Source organism: Procambarus clarkii, chromosome 88 (assembly GCF_040958095.1).
Source record: "Procambarus clarkii isolate CNS0578487 chromosome 88, FALCON_Pclarkii_2.0, whole genome shotgun sequence".
Taxonomy (NCBI): domain Eukaryota; kingdom Metazoa; phylum Arthropoda; class Malacostraca; order Decapoda; family Cambaridae; genus Procambarus; species Procambarus clarkii.
In genome coordinates, this window is record NC_091237.1 from 12,590,550 (window position 1) to 12,611,860 (window position 21,311).

The window sequence follows — 21,311 nt, forward strand, 5'->3', positions numbered from 1 at the left end:
TGGGGTTCTGGGAGTTCTTCAACTCTCCAAGCCCGGCCCGAGGCTAGGCTTGACTTGTGAGAGTTTGGTCCACCAGGCTGTTGCTTTGAGCGGCCCGCAGGCCCACATATACCTGCTTGATGGGGTTCTGGGAGTTCTTCAACTCTCCAAGCCCGGCCCGAGGCTAGGCTTGACTTGTGAGAGTTTGGTCCACCAGGCTGTTGCTTTGAGCGGCCCGCAGGCCCACATATACCTGCTTGATGGGGTTCTGGGAGTTCTTCTACTCTCCAAGCCCGGCCCGAGGCTAGGCTTGACTTGTGAGAGTTTGGTCCACCAGGCTGTTGCTTGGAGCGGCCCGCAGGCCCACATATACCTGCTTGATGGGGTTCTGGGAGTTCTTCTACTCCCCAAGCCCGGCCCGAGGCTAGGCTTGACTTGTGAGAGTTTGGTCCACCAGGCTGTTGCTTGGAGCGGCCCGCAGGCCCACATACCCACCACAGCCCGGTTATGTCTTGTTTGTTGCTATATTCCTCGTGCTTGACTAGTTCACCCGTGGCAGTACTCCGTGTTCCTCCTGATGTATTGATCCTCTCTCGCTTGACCATCGATGCTATACCGAGTTTTATGAAGCGCAACACGCTAGTTTGAACTTTAAAGGTCAAAGTTCTTTGGCTCTTAAAAATTTAGACCTCGCCTTGGTCCCTACTCCCCGGAGACGGCGAAGGTTGCTCTGAGAAGGTGAGGGGGGGGGCGTAGAAGGGCGTGTGATTGATTGATTGAGTGATTGATTGATAAAGATTAAGCCACCCAAGAGGTGGCATGGGCATGAATAGCCCGTAAGTGGTACAATTTTTTTTTCAGTATTTTAAGGTTGCATTTAATCATCAAGCTGTTATCGCGGGGAGGATACTGCTTCACAGTCTTTATGAGGGTGTCCAGCTGCTGGAATTGATTGATTGATGAAGACTAAACCACACAAGATCCGAGGGTGGCACGGGCATGAGTAACCCGTAAATGGTAGATGTTTATAGTGAATGTGATCTTTGGTCGTGAAAGGATATACTGTGTGTAGGCGTGCGGAGGCTGGTGTCATCTATTGCCAATTCAGTATCCAAGAGAGAGAGAGAGAGAGAAGATTAAGCCACCCAAAAGGTGGCATGGGCATGAATAGCCCATAAGTGGTGGCCCTTTTGAGCCGTTTCCAGTATCAATAGATGATACTGGAGATCTGTGGAGGTGCGACTGCACCCTGCGTGACGGGAGATGTCTCCCGTGTCAGGATCCAAGCATTTCAAAATCTCTTGGAAAGTCCATACTTTCAAAAAAGCAGCCTTTCCTCTTTGGATCATTTCAACTTCAAACCTTTCAATATCAGTGTTATTCTTCTGCAGCTCCCTGCAGAAGCCGGTCGGCCGAGCGGACAGCACGCTGGACTTGTGATCCTGTGGTCCTGGGTTCGATCCCAGGCGCCGGCGAGAAACAATGGGCAGAGTTTCTTTCACCCTATGCCCCTGTTACCTAGCAGTAAAATAGGTACCTGGGTGTTAGTCAGCTGTCACGGGCTGCTTCCTGGGGGTGGAGGCCTGGTCGAGGACCGGGCCGCGCTGACACTAAAAAGCCCCGAAATCATCTCAAGATAACCCCTGCCAACTTGTCCACTGATGCCTTGCATCGTGCCATTATAAGTTCCTATTTCCTTCTCGTTCTCTTGACTGACCCTCTAGCTGTTGCATTTATCCTCGAGTATATTTAATCTGGCGTCTTTTCCCTCCATCCTGCAACCCGTTCTCGCAATTATAGTCAATATTGGCTTATTTAATAAGTGCATATGTGACATACTAATTGATTGTAAATATTTTAGTTTACCTTGAAAAGCTTCATAGAAAACACCGACCTCACCTAACCTACTTAGTATGTTAAGATAAGGATCTTTTCAACCATCAACTAGTATGTCACATATGCACTTATTAAAAAAGCCAATATTGACTGTAAGTGCAAGAACGGGTTGCAACCCATCCTGATATCCCCAACTGGCAATTAATTCTAAAAGGTCTTTTTTTTTGAGATATATACAAGAGTTATTACATTCTTGTACAGCCACTAGTACGCGTAGCGTTTCGGGCAAGTCCTTAATCCTACGGTCCCTGGAATACGATCCCCTGCCGCGAAGAATCGTTTTTTCATCCAAGTACACATTTTACTGTTGCGTTAAACAGAGGCTACAGTTAAGGAATTGCGCCCAGTAAATCCTCCCCGGCCAGGATACGAACCCATGACATAGCGCTCGCGGAACGCCAGGCGAGTGTCTTACCACTACACCACGGAGACTAGCCTCAATCGTACGAAGCCTCCTAAGACCGCCGGTGCGTGTTCATTCAGGAACTGACATCAGTAATCAACATCCAGATGAATTCAAATTCGAGCATATAGCTGTTCAAAGGTCCTCCTTGATCCGGAGGGAAGATGGCAGGCAACTAGAAGCCGGCGTCAGGCAACAATCACCTCACCTTATCCTTCCCTGCTCTCTAAGATTAAGATAGGTGAATGGTAGTTTTTATTTTTTTTATTATTTTCTACCACAGACATGGCCACACGTTTACAATGCTAACCAGCATGTATACATTTTCTTCTGTCCTACATGGACAGGGTTAGAGATGTGTTAAACATATAGTTCAGGGGTTTATTGAAGGGTGAATGGTAGTGTGTGGTGTACCCACACCTGTAAATGTCTAGATTTCTCCCTGTAAAATGTCTAGATTTCTCCTTGTAAAATGTCTAGATTTCTCCTTGTAAAATGTCTAGATTTCTCCTTGTAAAATGTCTAGATTTCTCCCTGTAAAATGTCTAGATTTCTCCTTGTAAAATGTCTAGATTTCTCCTTGTAAAATGTCTAGATTTCTCCTTGTAAAATGTCTAGATTTCTCCTTGTAAAATGTCTAGATTTCTCCTTGTAAAATGTCTAGATTTCTCGTTGTAAAATGTCTAGATTTCTCGTTGTAAAATGTCTAGATTTCTCGTTGTAAAATGTCTAGATTTCTCGTTGTAAAATGTCTAGATTTCTCGTTGTAAAATGTCTAGATTTCTCGTTGTAAAATGTCTAGATTTCTCGTTGTAAAATGTCTAGATTTCTCCTTGTAAAATGTCTAGATTTCTCCTTGTAAAATGTCTAGATTTCTCCTTGTAAATGTCTAGATTTCTCCTTGTAAAATGTCTAGATTTCTCCTTGTAAAATGTCTAGATTTCTCCTTGTAAAATGTCTAGATTTCTCCTTGTAAAATGTCTAGATTTCTCCTTGTAAAATGTCTAGATTTCTCCTTGTAAAATGTCTAGATTTCTCCTTGTAAAATGTCTAGATTTCTCCTTGTAAAATGTCTAGATTTCTCCTTGTAAAATGTCTAGATTTCTCCTTGTAAAATGTCTAGATTTCTCCTTGTAAAATGTCTAGATTTCTCCTTGTAAAATGTCTAGATTTCTCCTTGTAAAATGTCTAGATTTCTCCTTGTAAAATGTCTAGATTTCTCCTTGTAAAATGTCTAGATTTCTCCTTGTAAAATGTCTAGATTTCTCCTTGTAAAATGTCTAGATTTCTCCTTGTAAAATGTCTAGATTTCTCCTTGTAAAATGTCTAGATTTCTCCTTGTAAAATGTCTAGATTTCTCCTTGTAAAATGTCTAGATTTCTCACTGTAAAATGTCATACAATATAGAATCCAACTCTCCCAACACGAAGAGTTGGGAGAATATAAAAACACATTAATAACTCAGTATTTTGAGTTATTAATTTACCATTCTGCGCAACTGCCTTCTGCCATGTATAGGGTGAAGAAACATTAGATCACTTAATCTTTCAATTTTATTGTTTGACGTTTTTGTCAGCAATGCGACGTCAGGAATACACTAGTCACTAAAGACACAGGTTTTCAAAGCTTACATGCTGTTGTTTTAAATTCAGGTACTCTGGAGAAAAAGTTCCTAGTAGCATGGGCTATGGTGAGCCCGTAGTGGCACAAGAGGACTGTAACTGCTTACACGCACAAACATAGACATTTTATAAGCGAAGGTTAACCCAACCACTTGGGCTGGACGGTAGAGCGACGGTCTCGCTTCATGCAGGTCGGCGTTCAATCCCTGACTGTTCAAGTGGTTGGGCATCATTCCTTTCCCACCGTCCCATCCCAAATCCTTATCCTGATCGCTTCCAAGCGCTATAAAATCGTAATGGTTTGGCGCTTTTCCCTGTTAGTTATGTTAAGAATCACCTCGCTGTACAATTCACCTAACATCTTAATCGTAGCTCCTAAGAATGGGTTGAGGCAATTGGTACTTAACTCCGTCAATTATTTGTCTCCCAGGTCTGCTGTCTTTCCTCTGGATCACTGGAAGGTCATCAGGTAACTGTATGCTTGGAGTATAATTTATCTGAACATTGATTACTCAACCCGTCCTCGACTCAAGTACATTCCATCCAGCGGTCAACCCCACAGACGCATTCATAAATTTTAATATGCTGTTCATTCAAAACGGGAATTTTCTCAAGTATAAATTAATATTATAATATATTAGCATATTGTGCATATATAGGCATAGGATAGGTTAGGTTAGGTGTTTAGGTTCTGTTGGCGATTATTTGTATTTGTAGTACGTGGGTGAAGCATTTACAGCGTTGTGATTCGAACAAAATTCGTCAGTGAAGCACTTGTTCCGGATATGTTCGAACGTCAGCAGTTGTGAGTCGTGTGTAAACCGCTTTTCATTCATAAACAGGGGGTTTGGCGGGTGCATGGAATCACTTTTGGATCTTTGTTTGGAGGACGGGCTGTGATTATTGGTGTCAGCTCGCGAATGAACACAGCCTCAAATATACGGAGCTTCATACACTCGTTCGAACCTAATCGTACTGCCCTAATACTTAACTGTATTAGGGCACTCTAAGCTAAAGGACTAGCTAAACTTTTCTCCAGTTTCTGAAGAACTTTTAATATCAATCTGGTGTTAAAAATTATGATTACCCATTTTAATCAAGAACTCGCTCCCGTCTGTAGTAGGATGTGTCGATCCCTGGCACTGATTGACAGTTTGTGTGTCTTGAACATATTGGTAAATCTTTGAGTTCGTGCTCATGTCAAAATTCTTACGAGATTATGACGACCCAACAATATAGTGCATCGTATTTGCATGCCAGTTTGTGCTAATACTATTGCAATAGGAGGTGCAAAAAAGTATTGCCAGGTGCAGGGGTTGAACGAGATTTGATCGAATGAGCACTAATTAACCAGTTTCCCAATATTATTAACGTCGGCACTGGCCTGTATAAACTAAATCCGCGTTTAAATTAAATTTTGCACAAGAGATTATAGTAAAAAAAAAATAATTAAAAAAAATTAATACCCCTCTGATAAGGGCCGTAGCTAAGCTGGAAAGTTTTCCAACCTTGATGCTTTTGCTGGTGATTCATATTAATTTCCGCAGCCCTGAATGTTGGTGGCTCAGGACCTAGATTCACGAAAGCACTTACGCAAACACTTACGAACCTGTACATCTTTTCTCAATCTTTGGCGGCTTTGTTTCCAATTATTAAACACTTAATGAGCTCAGAAGCACCAGGAGGCTGTTTATAACAATAACAAAAGTTGAATCGGAAGTTTTCATGCTTGTAAACTGTTTAATAAATGTAACCAAAGCCGTTAAAGATTGAGGAAAGATGTACACGTTCGTAAGTGCTTGCGTAAGTGCTTTCGTGAATCTGGCCCCTGGTTGATAGTATATCATATGTTAAGGTTGTGTTTTATTTAGAGTATGTTATTTCCGCAGAGCTGGAGACTGGTGCCTCGTGATCGGATATTAATAATTTGTCTCCACTTTCTGCGAATTAAGATTGACTCTTAGTATCTTAGTATATCAAGGTATCCTCTTTCCGTGGAGCTTCAATACTGGTCCTCGATAGTCTTAGGTTCCTCTTGTTACACTTTTCCGTACATGGCGTCTTGCTTAACAATTCACCCGAGATTTCGTTAAAAAACAGGTGGTAAGAAAACAGGTGGTAAGAAAACAGGTGGTAAGAAAACAGGTGGTAAGAAAACAGGTGGTAAGAAAACAGGTGGTAAGAAAACAGGTGGTAAGAAAACAGGTGGTAAGAAAACAGGTGGTAAGAAAACAGGTGGTAAGAAAACAGGTGGTAAGAAAACAGGTGGTAAGAAAACAGGTGGTAAGAAAACGGGTGGTAAGAAAACGGGTGGTAAGAAAACGGGTGGTAAGAAAACAGGTGGTAAGAAAACGGGTGGTAAGAAAACAGGTGGTAAGAAAACAGGTGGTAAGAAAACGGGTGGTAAGAAAACGGGTGGTAAGAAAACAGGTGGTAAGAAAACAGGTGGTAAGAAAACGGGTGGTAAGAAAACGGGTGGTAAGAAAACAGGTGGTAAGAAAACGGGTGGTAAGAAAACAGGTGGTAAGAAAACAGGTGGTAAGAAAACGGGTGGTAAGAAAACGGGTGGTAAGAAAACGGGTGGTAAGAAAACAGGTGGTAAGAAAACGGGTGGTAAGAAAACAGGTGGTAAGAAAACAGGTGGTAAGAAAACAGGTGGTAAGAAAACAGGTGGTAAGAAAACAGGTGGTAAGAAAACGGGTGGTAAGAAAACAGGATGTAAGAAAACAGGTGGTAAGAAAACGGGTGGTAAGAAAACAGGTGGTAAGAAAACAGGTGGTAAGAAAACGGGTGGTAAGAAAACAGGTGGTAAGAAAACAGGTGGTAAGAAAACAGGTGGTAAGAAAACAGGTGGTAAGAAAACGGGTGGCAAGAAAACAGGTGGTAAGAAAACAGGTGGTAAGAAAACAACTTTCCTTTCCACCACCGCCCACGGGATGGGTATGGGGTGCATAATAAAGAAATTGTATTGAATCGAGTTCGTATCTTAATTAAATATTCCTTGTATTTCAAAGATTGTTTTCTTTAATCTACTCTTACGACCTGTTCCGCTCAATAGATTGATAATATGTATTTTTTGGGAGGGACTATGGCCTACTCTTTCGTTATAAATTTTTACTGGTGTTCTATATATTTATACTGGTGTTCTATATATTTATACTGGTGTTCTATATATTTATACTGGTGTTCTATATATTTATACTTTTGTTCTGGGTTATCTGTCCCGTTGTTCTGGTGACTTGCTTCCTTGGGTCACTACCCAAGGAAGCAAGTGGCATACCTCGCCTCTTTCTCCAGTCCACTCTACCTCCTGATGAAGTCTTGAACACTCGAAAACGTACATTAAATCTCCTTTCCCAGTTCACTGATATATATATATATATATATATATATATATATATATATATATATATATATATATATATATATATATATATATATAATAATATAATATGTGTGTGTGTGTTCCATTGCTTCCACTTTCATTGTCTGCTTCGCTTACTCCTTTTTATCTCGCCACCTCTTCTCTCTTATCCGCTTTAATTTTTCCCTCTCGCCGATTCCTTTCTCCCTATTCCTTTTTTATTTCCCATTTCCTACCTCTCTATTGCCTGCTTTTCTCTAGTCTCTCGCTTTGTCTCTCTTTAGTTCCCCCTTTCTCCTCGCTCACTCTCCATTCCCTCACAATCCTTCCCTTCCCTCTACCCTCTTTCGTTCATTTCTCTCCCTCCCTCCCACTCTCTCAGGTAAATGTGGGAGGCATGTCACTTGTCATCCCACTACCTGAGCAGAAGAGGTGAATAATTTACCTGTCAGCCTCTACGGTTAGCGCCGGGACGAACCTTGTGTTTGGTGGTGTTCACCTGCCGCCGACATCCGTTCTCGCACTTTCTTTAAGTCAATATTGACTTATTAAATAAGTGCATATGTGACATACTAATTTATTGTGAATATTTTAGTTTACCTTGAAAAGCTTCATAGAAAACACCGACCTTACCTAACCTTCTTAGTATGTTAAGCATCTTATTGCTTCGTAATTACAATTATTACTTAACCTATTATAGAACATGTGTGTTTATTGTGCTGGTCTCCCACGTTGGATGAGACGGTGGGGGGTCTGTTAATGTCTTCCTTCTCCCATGCTGGGTTTTGTTAATGGCTAATGTTTGCATTTTTTAGTCGAGGTTTGCCGTTATAAGATCCCTGTTTATTGTGGTATTGTTCAACAGAGGCTTAAATGTATGTCTAGGGTTATATGGAGCGTGTAAAAGTGTTGGATCCTGCTTTCTTATAGAGGATTTATGATTTTAAAGAGTTTTTGGTGCTGATTGGAAAGGTTGTGTTTACCACAGGGGTCCCATGTTGTCGTATATGGGGGCCTCTGTGTTATCGTATTCTATGTAGGCCATGTTGGGGAGGTGTTTGTCACTCACACACACTCATATGAAGGGTCCATATTTACTGCATGTCTCGTGAAACTGTTTATTTGGTCATTGCGGAATAGAATCTTAGAACCGTATCATTATAAGATTGGGAGACGGGGCAGGATCACAGTCAGAAATTATGCGTACCTACTAAATGGTGGTTCCAGTATTCTCAAATAATATAATTTACACGAGTTTAACATTTATTCATACAAGTTTCATGTTAATTGATTTTTTTGGTGCAGAGAATGTTGTTAATAACAATATTATTACTTATTAATAAAATCAATTGGAACAATGCGATGACTGGAACCCAGGATCTGGGCACTCCCATCCATGCATGGTGCACCATTCCCCTGTACCGCAACATCGTCAAAGTTATAGTCCCTGCGATTCAGTATATACATGTATGATTCAGTATGGGATTTCACAAAATCCTCCGGAAGTCTGGAGCCTTTCCCCCCTTCTGACTTCCGGTGGATTCTGAGAAATCCTAGGTTGTATAAATGCATTTTGAAGACTCGGGAGGAGCTAGAGGAGAGAGAGAGAGAGTGAGAGACACAGACAGACACACAGAGACAGACACACAGAGACAGACACACAGAGACAGACACACAGAGAAAGACAGACAGAGACAGACAGACAGAGACAGACAGACAGAGACAGACAGACAGAGACAGACAGACAGAGACAGACAGACAGAGACAGACAGACAGAGACAGACAGACAGAGACAGACAGACAGAGACAGACAGACAGAGACAGACAGACAGAGACAGACAGACAGAGACAGACAGACAGAGACAGACAGACAGAGACAGACAGACAGAGACAGACAGACAGAGACAGACAGACAGAGACAGACAGACAGAGACAGACAGACAGACAGAGACAGACAGACAGAGACAGACAGACAGACACACACACAGACACACACACAGACACACACACAGACACACACACAGACACACACACAGACACACACACAGACACACACACAGACACACACACAGACACACACACACACACACACACACACACACCCACCCAGGTAGCCAAGGTCATTCTCTTTACAAGTAGAATACTTCAAATTAAATATAATATTTACCATCGTAGTATTCAACCCAGCTGCAACATAATCCACACACGTGTAATATAATCAGATTTAAAGGAAAAAATCATCTTACGTAACTAGTGTACCTGTTTTGTTATTCAGTTTCAAGTGTAGAAGATTTCACTGTGGTAGAAAATGTAAATATGAACTCCGGCCCGCAATTTCCAAAGGTCAGCAGTTGAAGAGATTTACAGATGAAACCGACAGGATTTACACACGCAAGTTTACTGATCCTTCTCCAGATGGTTTGATATGAGTTGACTGGTAATTGTCAAGTCTGGTCCCGCCAAACACGCGCCGAAACTACGACGTTGCTACAACGTTCGAACCAGTTACAACACCTCCTAACCAGTTATAACACCACCTAACCAGTTATAACGCCTCCTAACCAGTTGTAACACCACCTAACCAGTTATAACACCACCTAACCAGTTATAACACCACCTAACCAGTTATAACACCACCTAACCAGTTATAACACCACCTAACCAGTTATAACACCACCTAACCAGTTATAACACCACCTAACCAGTTGTAACAACGTTCTCATACGTCATAAACACGTTAAGCCAAGATGTAACAACTTTATTACAAGTTGTAACAAGCGGAAAATAGTCAGTTTCGGTTTGTGTTTCCGTCTGGTGAGGACTAAAGTAGATATGTTCTCAACTTTTTAAATAAAGTTCATTTGTTAAGAGTTCTAAATTGACGTTGAATTCTAGTCTGGGTGGAGGTGTGTCGGCCAGTCTACCCTATTTGAGCTTTATACATTGTGTCCGGGGACAGGCAGCCAGTGTGTATAGACATCTTAGACTTGTATTGAGGTTTCCTCCAACGTCGAACTACTGACCCTTCACTGGATGCGACCCCCATAATAAGCTGGCTAACTCCTGGGAACCTATTTTACTGCAAGGTGAACATATGCATTAGGTGATAGGAAACGCGTCCAGCCATTTCAGTACCTCCCGGGATTTCATCCCGATTAAGAGTCGAGAACGAATCCGACTGTACTACCGAGAAGTTATCTTGAGATTTCTTGAGATATCTTGAGATATCTTGATTTCGGGGCCTAGCGTCCCCGCGGCCCGGTCCTCGACCAGGCCTCCTTTTTGTTACACATCCCCAGGAAGCAGCCCGTAGCAGCTGTCTAACTCCCAGATACCTATTTACTGCTAGGTGAACAGGGCATCGGGGTGAAGGAAAAGATACCAATTTCTTTCCGCCTCCGCCGGGGATCGAACCCGGAACCTTAGGACTACGAATCCCGAGCGCTGTCCACTCAGCCGTCGGGACCCTAAACATTACCAGGACCTTGAGACCCTTTATAGAGTCTTAGAGATTGAAACAGTTGATATGAAGAGTCCTTCCTCCTCCGTGGCAAGAGTGTGTTAAGTCATCTCTGGGATACCGGTGACATTCGTGGGTGTTTTAATGCAATAAGCGACTCTGTGGGGCTCTGTACGTTGAAGCCAAGAGTTCCGGATAATTAAATACGACTCTACAGGGATGCAAGATGCTACTGACCACGTACGTACGTACGTACGTACGTGTGTGTGTGTGTGTGTGTACTCCCCTAATTGTGCTTGCGGGGGTTGAGCTCTGGCTCTTTGGTCCCGTCTCTCAACTGTCAATCAACTGGTGTACAGGAATTGTACTCACCTAATTGGGCTTGCGGGGCTTTTGTGTGTGTGTGTGTGTGTGTGTGTACACACCTTATGGTCACACTTTGCTGAGTGCCGGGGGGGGGGGTGGGGGTGTCGCTGAGTGCCAGGGAGGGAATGATTTACCCGGGGTTCACAGTCATCCTGATCACCTCATCCTTGAGAAGCAAGATAACGCAGGACTTTCAACCTCCAAGAACACCCAGATAGGCTTTAAGAGAGGTAAACTGTTTACTGTTCCATTCCCCCCCATTATCCTGCTGGATAATTACTAATTAATGGTAAATTACACGAAGAAGCCAGTCTGCCTTCGTAACTAGTGTCATTAAAGCCACTCCCATAATGACCAATCATTACAGCAGTTTTGCTGATTGGCTGCGCGATGATTGGAACTATAACACCAATTTATTCCCTGTTTGATGTGTCGTCTGACGTCTCCGGCAATCATGGTGGGTAGCATCCCTGGCGTCTGGAGGTGCTGTAGGAGAGGCTGCGGCGGCTGCTGCTGTCTGCTGCTGCTGCTGTCCCTGCTGCTGCTGTCTGCTGCTGCTGCTGTCCCTGCTGCTGCTGTCTCTGCTGCTGCTGTCTCTGCTGCTGCTGTCTCTGCTGCTGCTGCTGCTGTCTCTGCTACTGTCCCCGCTGCTGCAGTCCCTGCTGCTGTCCCTGCTGCTGCTGCTGTTGTTGCTGCTGTTGCTGCTGTCTCTGCTGCTGCTGTCTCTGCTGCTGCTGTCTCTGCTACTGCTGCTGTCCCCGCTGCTGTTGTTGCTGTCGCTGCTGCTGTTGTCGCTGCTGCTGCCGCTGCTGCAAATAATGCTCGCAATAATTATAGTGTTAGTGTGAGCGCGCGCTTGTTCGTACGCCCAAGCGCCTCATCTTTGCAGCACTCTCAATTATCAAATTATTCTCATTTGTCATGTTAATTACTCATAATCGGCGCAATTTTCCGACCATTACCGATCACGGTGGGTTTTGTGACCTCTTAATTGATGCCTCTGACTGATGACCTTGGGGTAACAATAGCTCTTATGGGGTATATTCATGACCCTTATGGTTATCTTGAGACGATTTCGGGGCTTTAGTGTCCCCGCGGCCCGGTCCTCGACCAGGCCTCCACCCCCAGGAAGCAGCCCGTGACAGCTGACTAACACCCAGGTACCTATTTTACTGCTAGGTAACACATACCTCATATCAAGGCACTGTAAGGCAAGGCACTATTGGGCACTGTAAGTTCAATTAGGTACACTTTCCACGAAGCACTGCCGCTCTTCTCTGTCACCTAACTCGAGGACCGACAGTGTCGCCACTTCCACTACTCCTTCGGTCCAGAGGTCTGCCCTAGTCGTCACTCCCACCAACTTTTCAACGCCGTTGTGTTGAACTTGGGGTGACATTGGTATATTTTATCGGCAAATGTTTACAAGTAACACAACGCATACAAAACATTTCTCGACTCTCTCATCGACTTCAGGAAATGTCGACATTTTTTGTTTTTTCGTTAACTCATGAAACACGGGTAATAAACATTGTGTTTCAGCCATTTAGGTTTGTGGAGAGTGACATCTCTCATTACCCGGTGTTGCCAGGCGTGGTGGCCAGTGTTGAACATAAATCTAGATACCGTGGGCGACTTGTGGGAAATGATGGCAACTTTTGGCACTTGAGAGGAGCCCCTAGCACACAACATTGAGCTCAAACATTCAACATTTTCATTGACACTAAGACATGGCGTACTAATACAGTTTCACCAAGTTTCTTGACAAGACGAAACATTATATATATATATATATATATATATATATATATATATATATATATATATATATATATATATATATGTCGTACCTAGTAGCCAGAACGCACTTCTCAGCCTACTATGCAAGGCCCAATTTGACTAATAAGCCAAGTTTTCAGGAATTAATTGTTTTTCGACTACCTAACCTACCTAACCTAACCTAACCTAACCTAACTTTTTCGGCTACCTAACCTAACCTAACCTATAAAGATAGGTTAGGTTAGGTTAGGTAGGGTTGGTTAGGTTTGGTCATATATCTACGTTAATTTAAACTCCAATAAACAAAAATTGACCTCATACATGATGAAATGGGTAGATTTATCATTTCATAAGAAAAAAATTAGAGAAAATATATTAATTCAGGAAAACTTGGCTTATTAGGCAAATCGGGCATTGCATAGTAGGCTGACAAGTGCGTTCTGGCTATTAGGTACGACATATATATATATATATATATATATATATATATATATATATATATATATATATATATATATATATATATATATATATATATATATGTATATATATGTATGTATGTTTTGTCACTCAATTCAAGCACAGAGTCTAGAGAAACATCGGAATTTTTCTGTCAGTGTGGGTAGTCGGACTCCCTCATCGCCTTTACATTTTTTCAATGAATATTAAGCTTGGGCTGGGATGGATTGGTGGTGGGGGTTGGTAATAGTGGTGGGTGGTGGTGCTGGTGGTGGTGAGTGGTGCTGGTGGTGGTGCTGCTTGTGGTAGAGGGAGGGGAAAGGGAATCTACTGTGCGCCACACTTCTCGGAAAAAAATAAGGGTGTATCTTATTACGTGTAATAATAGAACCACAGCATCACGTCGTGGAGGAGATGGCTGACGTCGTGGTGGAGATGGAAATCTCCGGTGGAAATAGCTGTGACTGCTTCAGTAGATGTGACTGCTTCAGTAGCTGTGACTGCTTCAGTAGCTGTGACTGCTTCAGTAGCTGTGACTGCTTCAGTAGATGTGACTGCTTCAGTAGATGTGACTGCTTCAGTAGATGTGACTGCTTCAGTAGTTGTGACTGCTTCAGTAGCTGTGACTGCTTCAGTAGCTGTGACTGCTTCAGTAGCTGTTACTGCTTCAGTAGCTGTGACTGCTTCAGTAGTTGTTACTGCTTCAGTAGTTGTGACTGCTTCAGTAGATGTGACTGCTTCAGTAGATGTGACTGCTTCAGTAGTTGTGACTGCTTCAGTAGCTGTGACTGCTTCAGTAGATGTGACTGCTTCAGTAGTTGTGACTGCTTTAGTAGCTGTGACTGCTTCAGTAGATGTGACTGCTTCAGTAACTGTGACTGCTTCAGTAGATGTGACTGCTTCAGTAACTGTGACTGCTTCAGTAGATGTGACTGCTTCAGTAACTGTGACTGCTTCAGTAGATGTGACTGCTTCAGTAACTGTGACTGCTTCAGTAGATGTGACTGCTTCAGTAACTGTGACTGCTTCAGTAGATGTGACTGCTTCAGTAACTGTGACTGCTTCAGTAGATGTGACTGCTTCAGTAGATGTGACTGCTTCAGTACTTGTGACTGCTTCAGTAGTTGTGACTGCTTCAGTAGATGTGACTGCTTCAGTAGATGTTACTGCTTCAGTAGATGTGACTGCTTCAGTAGCTGTGACTGCTTCAGTACTTGTGACTGCTTCAGTAGTTGTGACTGCTTCAGTAGATGTGACTGCTTCAGTAGATGTGACTGCATCAGTAGATGTGACTGCTTCAGTAGATGTGACTGCTTCAGTAGATGTGACTGCTTCAGTACTTGTGACTGCTTCAGTAGTTGTGACTGCTTCAGTAGATGTGACTGCTTCAGTAGCTGTGACTGCTTCAGTAGTTGTGACTGCTTCAGTAGTTGTGACTGCTTCAGTAGATGTGACTGCTTCAGTAGATGTTACTGCTTCAGTAGATGTGACTGCTTCAGTAGCTGTGACTGCTTCAGTAGATGTGACTGCTTCAGTAGATGTGACTGCTTCAGTAGATGTGACTGCTTCAGTAGATGTGACTGCTTCAGTAGATGTGACTGCTTCAGTAGCTGTGACTGCTTCAGTAGATGTGACTGCTTCAGTAGATGTGACTGCTTCAGTAGATGTGACTGCTTCAGTAGCTGTGACTGCTTCAGTAGATGTGACTGCTTCAGTAGCTGTGACTGCTTCAGTAGCTGTGACTGCTTCAGTAGCTGTGACTGCTTCAGTAGATGTGACTGCTTCAGTAGATGTGACTGCTTCAGTAGATGTGACTGCTTCAGTAGATGTGACTGCTTAAGTAGTTGTGACTGCTTCAGTAGATGTGACTGCTTCAGTAGCTGTGACTGCTTCAGTAGCTGTGACTGCTTCAGTAGATGTGACTGCTTCAGTAGCTGTGACTGCTTCAGTAGCTGTGACTGCTTCAGTAGCTGTGACTGCTTCAGTAGATGTGACTGCTTCAGTAGCTGTGACTGCTTCAGTAGCTGTGACTGCTTCAGTGGATGTGACTGCTTCAGTAGCTGTGACTGCTTCAGTGGATGTTACTGCTTCAGTAGTTGTGACTGCTTCAGTAGATGTGACTGCATCAGTAGATGTGACTGCTTCAGTAGATGTGACTGCTTCAGTAGCTGTGACTGCTTCAGTAGATGTGACTGCTTCAGTAACTGTGACTGCTTCAGTAGATGTGACTGCTTCAGTAGATGTGACTGCTTCAGTAGATGTGACTGCTTCAGTAGATGTGACTGCTTCAGTAGATGTGACTGCTTCAGTAGATGTGACTGCTTCAGTAGCTGTGACTGCTTCAGTAACTGTGACTGCTTCAGTAGCTGTGACTGCTTCAGTAGCTGTGACTGCTTCAGTAGCTGTGACTGCTTCAGTAACTGTGACTGCTTCAGTAGATGTGACTGCTTCAGTAGCTGTGACTGCTTCAGTAGATGTGACTGCATCAGTAGATGTGACTCCTGCGTCAGTGCTCCTGCGGTCCGCAGTTAGGGAGTGTGGCGCGGGCAACTGTGGACAGTTCAGGGTAGGGGAGTGTCGGAGCTGGCGGGTCGTATTGGAGGTAATTGTTGCTGTACTAAAAGGTATGTCAGCAAATATCGAGTCGATGCCATTTTTTTAATTATTTGTCTATTTAAGGGTATGATATATTTTTGTAATTTTTTTCGGTAATAGAGTTTTAGACACCACACACACCATACTCCGTTTAACATCCTCGCCCCCCCCCCCCCCATCCACGCACCCACGCACAACATCCTCCCCCCCCCCCCCACACGCACATTACCACACACGCACATCTACACTCAAAGCAAATAGAGGTGTAATTGCCTCGTTATCCTCAGACTACAGTTTTACAAATTTGCAACTACCTCTGGTAAAGTTTTTTCAGTGGATATTTTCCAACATTATACACCACCTGGTGTACAGGGACCAACATTATACACCACCTGGTGTACAGGTACCAACATTATACACCACCTGGTGTACAGGTACCAACATTATACACCACCTGGTGTACAGGGACCAACATTATACACCACCTGGTGTACAGGGACCAACATTATACACCACCTGGTGTACAGGACCAACATTATACACCACCTGGTGTACAGGACCAACATTATACACCACCTGGTGTACAGGGACCAACATTATACACCACCTGGTGTACAGGTACCAACATTATACACCACCTGGTGTACAGGTACCAACATTATACACCACCTGGTGTACAGGGACCAACATTATACACCACCTGGTGTACAGGGACCAACATTATACACCACCTGGTGTACAGGTACCAACATTATACACCACCTGGTGTACAGGACCAACATTATACACCACCTGGTGTACAGGAAGCCAACATTATACACCACCTGGTGTACAGGACCAACATTATACACCACATGGTGTACAGGTACCAACATTATACACCACCTGGTGTACAGGAAGCCAACATTATACACCACCTGGTGTACAGGGACCAACATTATACACCACCTGGTGTACAGGGATCAACATTATACACCAGCTGGTGTACAGGGACCAACATTATACACCACCTGGTGTACAGGACCAACATTATACACCACCTGGTGTACAGGACCAACATTATACACCCCCTGGTGTACAGGACCAACATTATACACCACCTGGTGTACAGGGACCAACATTATACACCCCCTGGTGTACAGGACCAACATTATACACCACCTGGTGTACAGGACCAACATTATACACCACCTGGTGTACAGGAAGCCAACATTATACACCACCTGGTGTACTGGACCAACATTATACACCCCCTGGTGTACAGGACCAACATTATACACCCCCTGGTGTACAGGTACCAACATTATACACCCCCTGGTGTACAGGACCAACATTATACACCACCTGGTGTACAGGACCAACATTATACACCACCTGGTGTACAGGAAGCCAACATTATACACCACCCGGTGTACAGGACCAACATTATACACCACCTGGTGTACAGGACCAACATTATACACCACCTGGTGTACAGGGACCAACATTATACACCACCTGGTGTACAGGTACCAACATTATACACCACCTGGTGTACAGGTACCAACATTATACACCACCTGGTGTACAGGGACCAACATTATACACCACCTGGTGTACAGGGACCAACATTATACACCACCTGGTGTACAGGTACCAACATTATACACCACCTGGTGTACAGGACCAACATTATACACCACCTGGTGTACAGGAAGCCAACATTATACACCACCTGGTGTACAGGACCAACATTATACACCACATGGTGTACAGGTACCAACATTATACACCACCTGGTGTACAGGAAGCCAACATTATACACCACCTGGTGTACAGGGACCAACATTATACACCACCTGGTGTACAGGGATCAACATTATACACCAGCTGGTGTACAGGGACCAACATTATACACCACCTGGTGTACAGGACCAACATTATACACCACCTGGTGTACAGGACCAACATTATACACCCCCTGGTGTACAGGACCAACATTATACACCACCTGGTGTACAGGGACCAACATTATACACCCCCTGGTGTACAGGACCAACATTATACACCACCTGGTGTACAGGACCAACATTATACACCACCTGGTGTACAGGAAGCCAACATTATACACCACCTGGTGTACTGGACCAACATTATACACCCCCTGGTGTACAGGACCAACATTATACACCCCCTGGTGTACAGGTACCAACATTATACACCCCCTGGTGTACAGGACCAACATTATACACCACCTGGTGTACAGGACCAACATTATACACCACCTGGTGTACAGGAAGCCAACATTATACACCACCCGGTGTACAGGACCAACATTATACACCACCTGGTGTACAGGACCAACATTATACACCACCTGGTGTACAGGGTCAACATTATACACCACCTGGTGTACAGGACCAACATTATACACCACCTGGTGTACAGGACCAACATTATACACCACCTGGTGTACAGGGTCAACATTATACACCACCTGGTGTACAGGGTCAACATTATACACCACCTGGTGTACAGGGACCAACATTATACACCACCTGGTGTACAGGAGCAACATTATACACCACCTGGTGTACAGGACCAACATTATACACCACCTGGTGTACAGGAAGCCAACATTATACACCACCTGGTGTACAGGGACCAACATTATACACCACCTGGTGTACAGGACCAACATTATACACCACATGGTGTACAGGTACCAACATTATACACCACCTGGTGTACAGGACCAACATTATACACCACCTGGTGTACAGGAAGCCAACATTATACACCACCTGGTGTACAGGACCAACATTATACACCACCTGGTGTACAGGAAGCCAACATTATACACCACCTGGTGTACAGGAAGCCAACATTATACACCACCTGGTGTACAGGACCAACATTATACACCACCTGGTGTACAGGACCAACATTATACACCACCTGGTGTACAGGACCAACATTATACACCACCTGGTGTACAGGACCAACATTATACACCACCTGGTGTACAGGGACGAACATTATACACCACCTGGTGTACAAGGACCAACATTATACACCACCTGGTGTACAGGAACCAACATTATACACCACCTGGTGTACAGGACCAACATTATACACCACCTGGTGTACAGGGACCAACATTATACACCACCTGGTGTACAGGACCAACATTATACACCACCTGGTGTACAGGAAGCCAACATTATACACCACCTGGTGTACAGGAAGCCAACATTATACACCACCTGGTGTACAGGACCAACATTATACACCACCTGGTGTACAGGACCAACATTATACACCACCTGGTGTACAGGACCAACATTATACACCACCTGGTGTACAGGGACCAACATTATACACCACCTGGTGTACAGGGACCAACATTATACACCACCTGGTGTACAGGACCAACATTATACACCACCTGGTGTACAGGGACCAACATTATACACCACCCGGTGTACAGGGACCAACATTATACACCACCTGGTGTACAGGACCAACATTATACACCACCTGGTGTACAGGGACCAACATTATACACCACCTGGTGTACAGGAAGCCAACATTATACACCACCTGGTGTACAGGACGCCAACATTATACACCACCTGGTGTACAGGGACCAACATTATACACCACCTGGTGTACAGGAAGCCAACATTATACACCACCTGGTGTACAGGTACCAACATTATACACCACCTGGTGTACAGGACCAACATTATACACCACCTGGTGTACAGGGACCAACATTATACACCACCTGGTGTACAGGACCAACATTATACACCACCTGGTGTACAGGGACCAACATTATACACCACCCGGTGTACAGGGACCAACATTATACACCACCTGGTGTACAGGACCAACATTATACACCACCTGGTGTACAGGGACCAACATTATACACCACCTGGTGTACAGGAAGCCAACATTATACACCACCTGGTGTACAGGACGCCAACATTATACACCACCTGGTGTACAGGACCAACATTATACACCACCTGGTGTACAGGGACCAACATTATACACCACCTGGTGTACAGGTACCAACATTATACACCACCTGGTGTACAGGACCAACATTATACACCACCTGGTGTACAGGGACCAACATTATACACCACCTGGTGTACAGGGACCAACATTATACACCACCTGGTGTACAGGAAGCCAACATTATACACCACCTGGTGTACAGGACGCCAACATTTGGCCAGGGTCTGTGTGGTAAATCTGGGGTTTATGTCGTATTCGCTGTGCCTCTGGGATCACTTCTGAAGATTTATGCATTTATTTGCACTAGCTGTGAGTGGAGGGAGGGAGAGAGGGAGCGGGTGGTATAGCTACACCAGCAGCCGCACTATCTCTCACTATCAAGCTTCAGGAAGTTGTCACTTTAGCTAAATAGATATTAGTAGATCTGTAACTAACTTTGGGTGGGAGTTTTTTTTTGGGGTACTGTGGTGGTGCTTGGTGTGGGGGGTACTGTGGTGGTGCTTGGTGTGGGGGGGGAACTGTGGTGGTGCTTGGTGTGGGGGTACTGTGGTGGTGCTTGGTGTGGGGGTACTGTGGTGGTGCTTGGTGTGGGGGTACTGTGGTGGTGCTTGGTGTGGGGGTACTGTGGTGGTGCTTGGTGTGGGGGGTACTGTGGTGGTGCTTGGTGTGGGGGGTACTGTGGTGGTGCTTGGTGTGGGGGTACTGTGTTGGTGCTTGGTGTGGGGGGTACTGTGGTGGTGCTTGGTGTGGGGGTACTGTGGTGGTGCTTGGTGTGGGGGTATTGTGGTGGTGCTTGGTGTGGGGGTACTGTGGTGGTGCTTGGTGTGGGAGGTACTGTGGTGGTGCTTGGTGTGGGAGTACTGTGGTGGTGCTTGGTGTGGGGCGTACTGTGGTGGTGCTTGGTGTGGGGGGTACTGTGGTGGTGCTTGGTGTGGGGGTACTGTGGTGGTGCTTGGTGTGGGGGGTACTGTGGTGGTGCTTGGTGTGTGGGGGTACTGTGGTGGTGCTTGGTGTGGGGGGTACTGTGGTGGTGCTTGGTGTGTGGGTACTGTGGTGGTGCTTGGTGTGGGGGTACTGTGGTGGTGCTTGGTGTGGGGGGTACTGTGGTGGTGCTTGGTGTGGGGGGTACTGTGGTGGTGCTTGGTGTGTGGGGTACTGTGGTGGTGCTTGGTGTGGGGGGTACTGTGGTGGTGCTTGGTGTGGGGGTATTGTGGTGGTGCTTGGTGTGGGGGTACTGTGGTGGTGCTTGGTGTGGGGGTACTGTGGTGGTGCTTGGTGTGGTTGTACTGTGGTGGTGCTTGGTGTGGGGGGTACTGTGGTGGTGCTTGGTGTGGGGGTATTGTGGTGGTGCTTGGTGTGGGGGTACTGTGGTGGTGC

The 21,311-nt window shown here is 44.7% G+C and overlaps 1 protein-coding gene across 1 annotated transcript in view; it reads left to right on the forward strand.

The window, feature by feature from the left end:
• LOC138359046 (streptococcal hemagglutinin-like) overlaps positions 1–15,168 on the forward strand; it is a 29,407-nt gene extending 14,239 nt beyond the window's left edge. The window contains exon 2 of the mRNA XM_069317739.1: positions 13,717–15,168. Coding sequence (XP_069173840.1) covers positions 13,717–15,168 — 1,452 coding nt within the window. The remainder of the gene's footprint in view (positions 1–13,716) is intronic.
• The last annotated feature ends 6,143 nt before the right edge of the window (positions 15,169–21,311 follow it).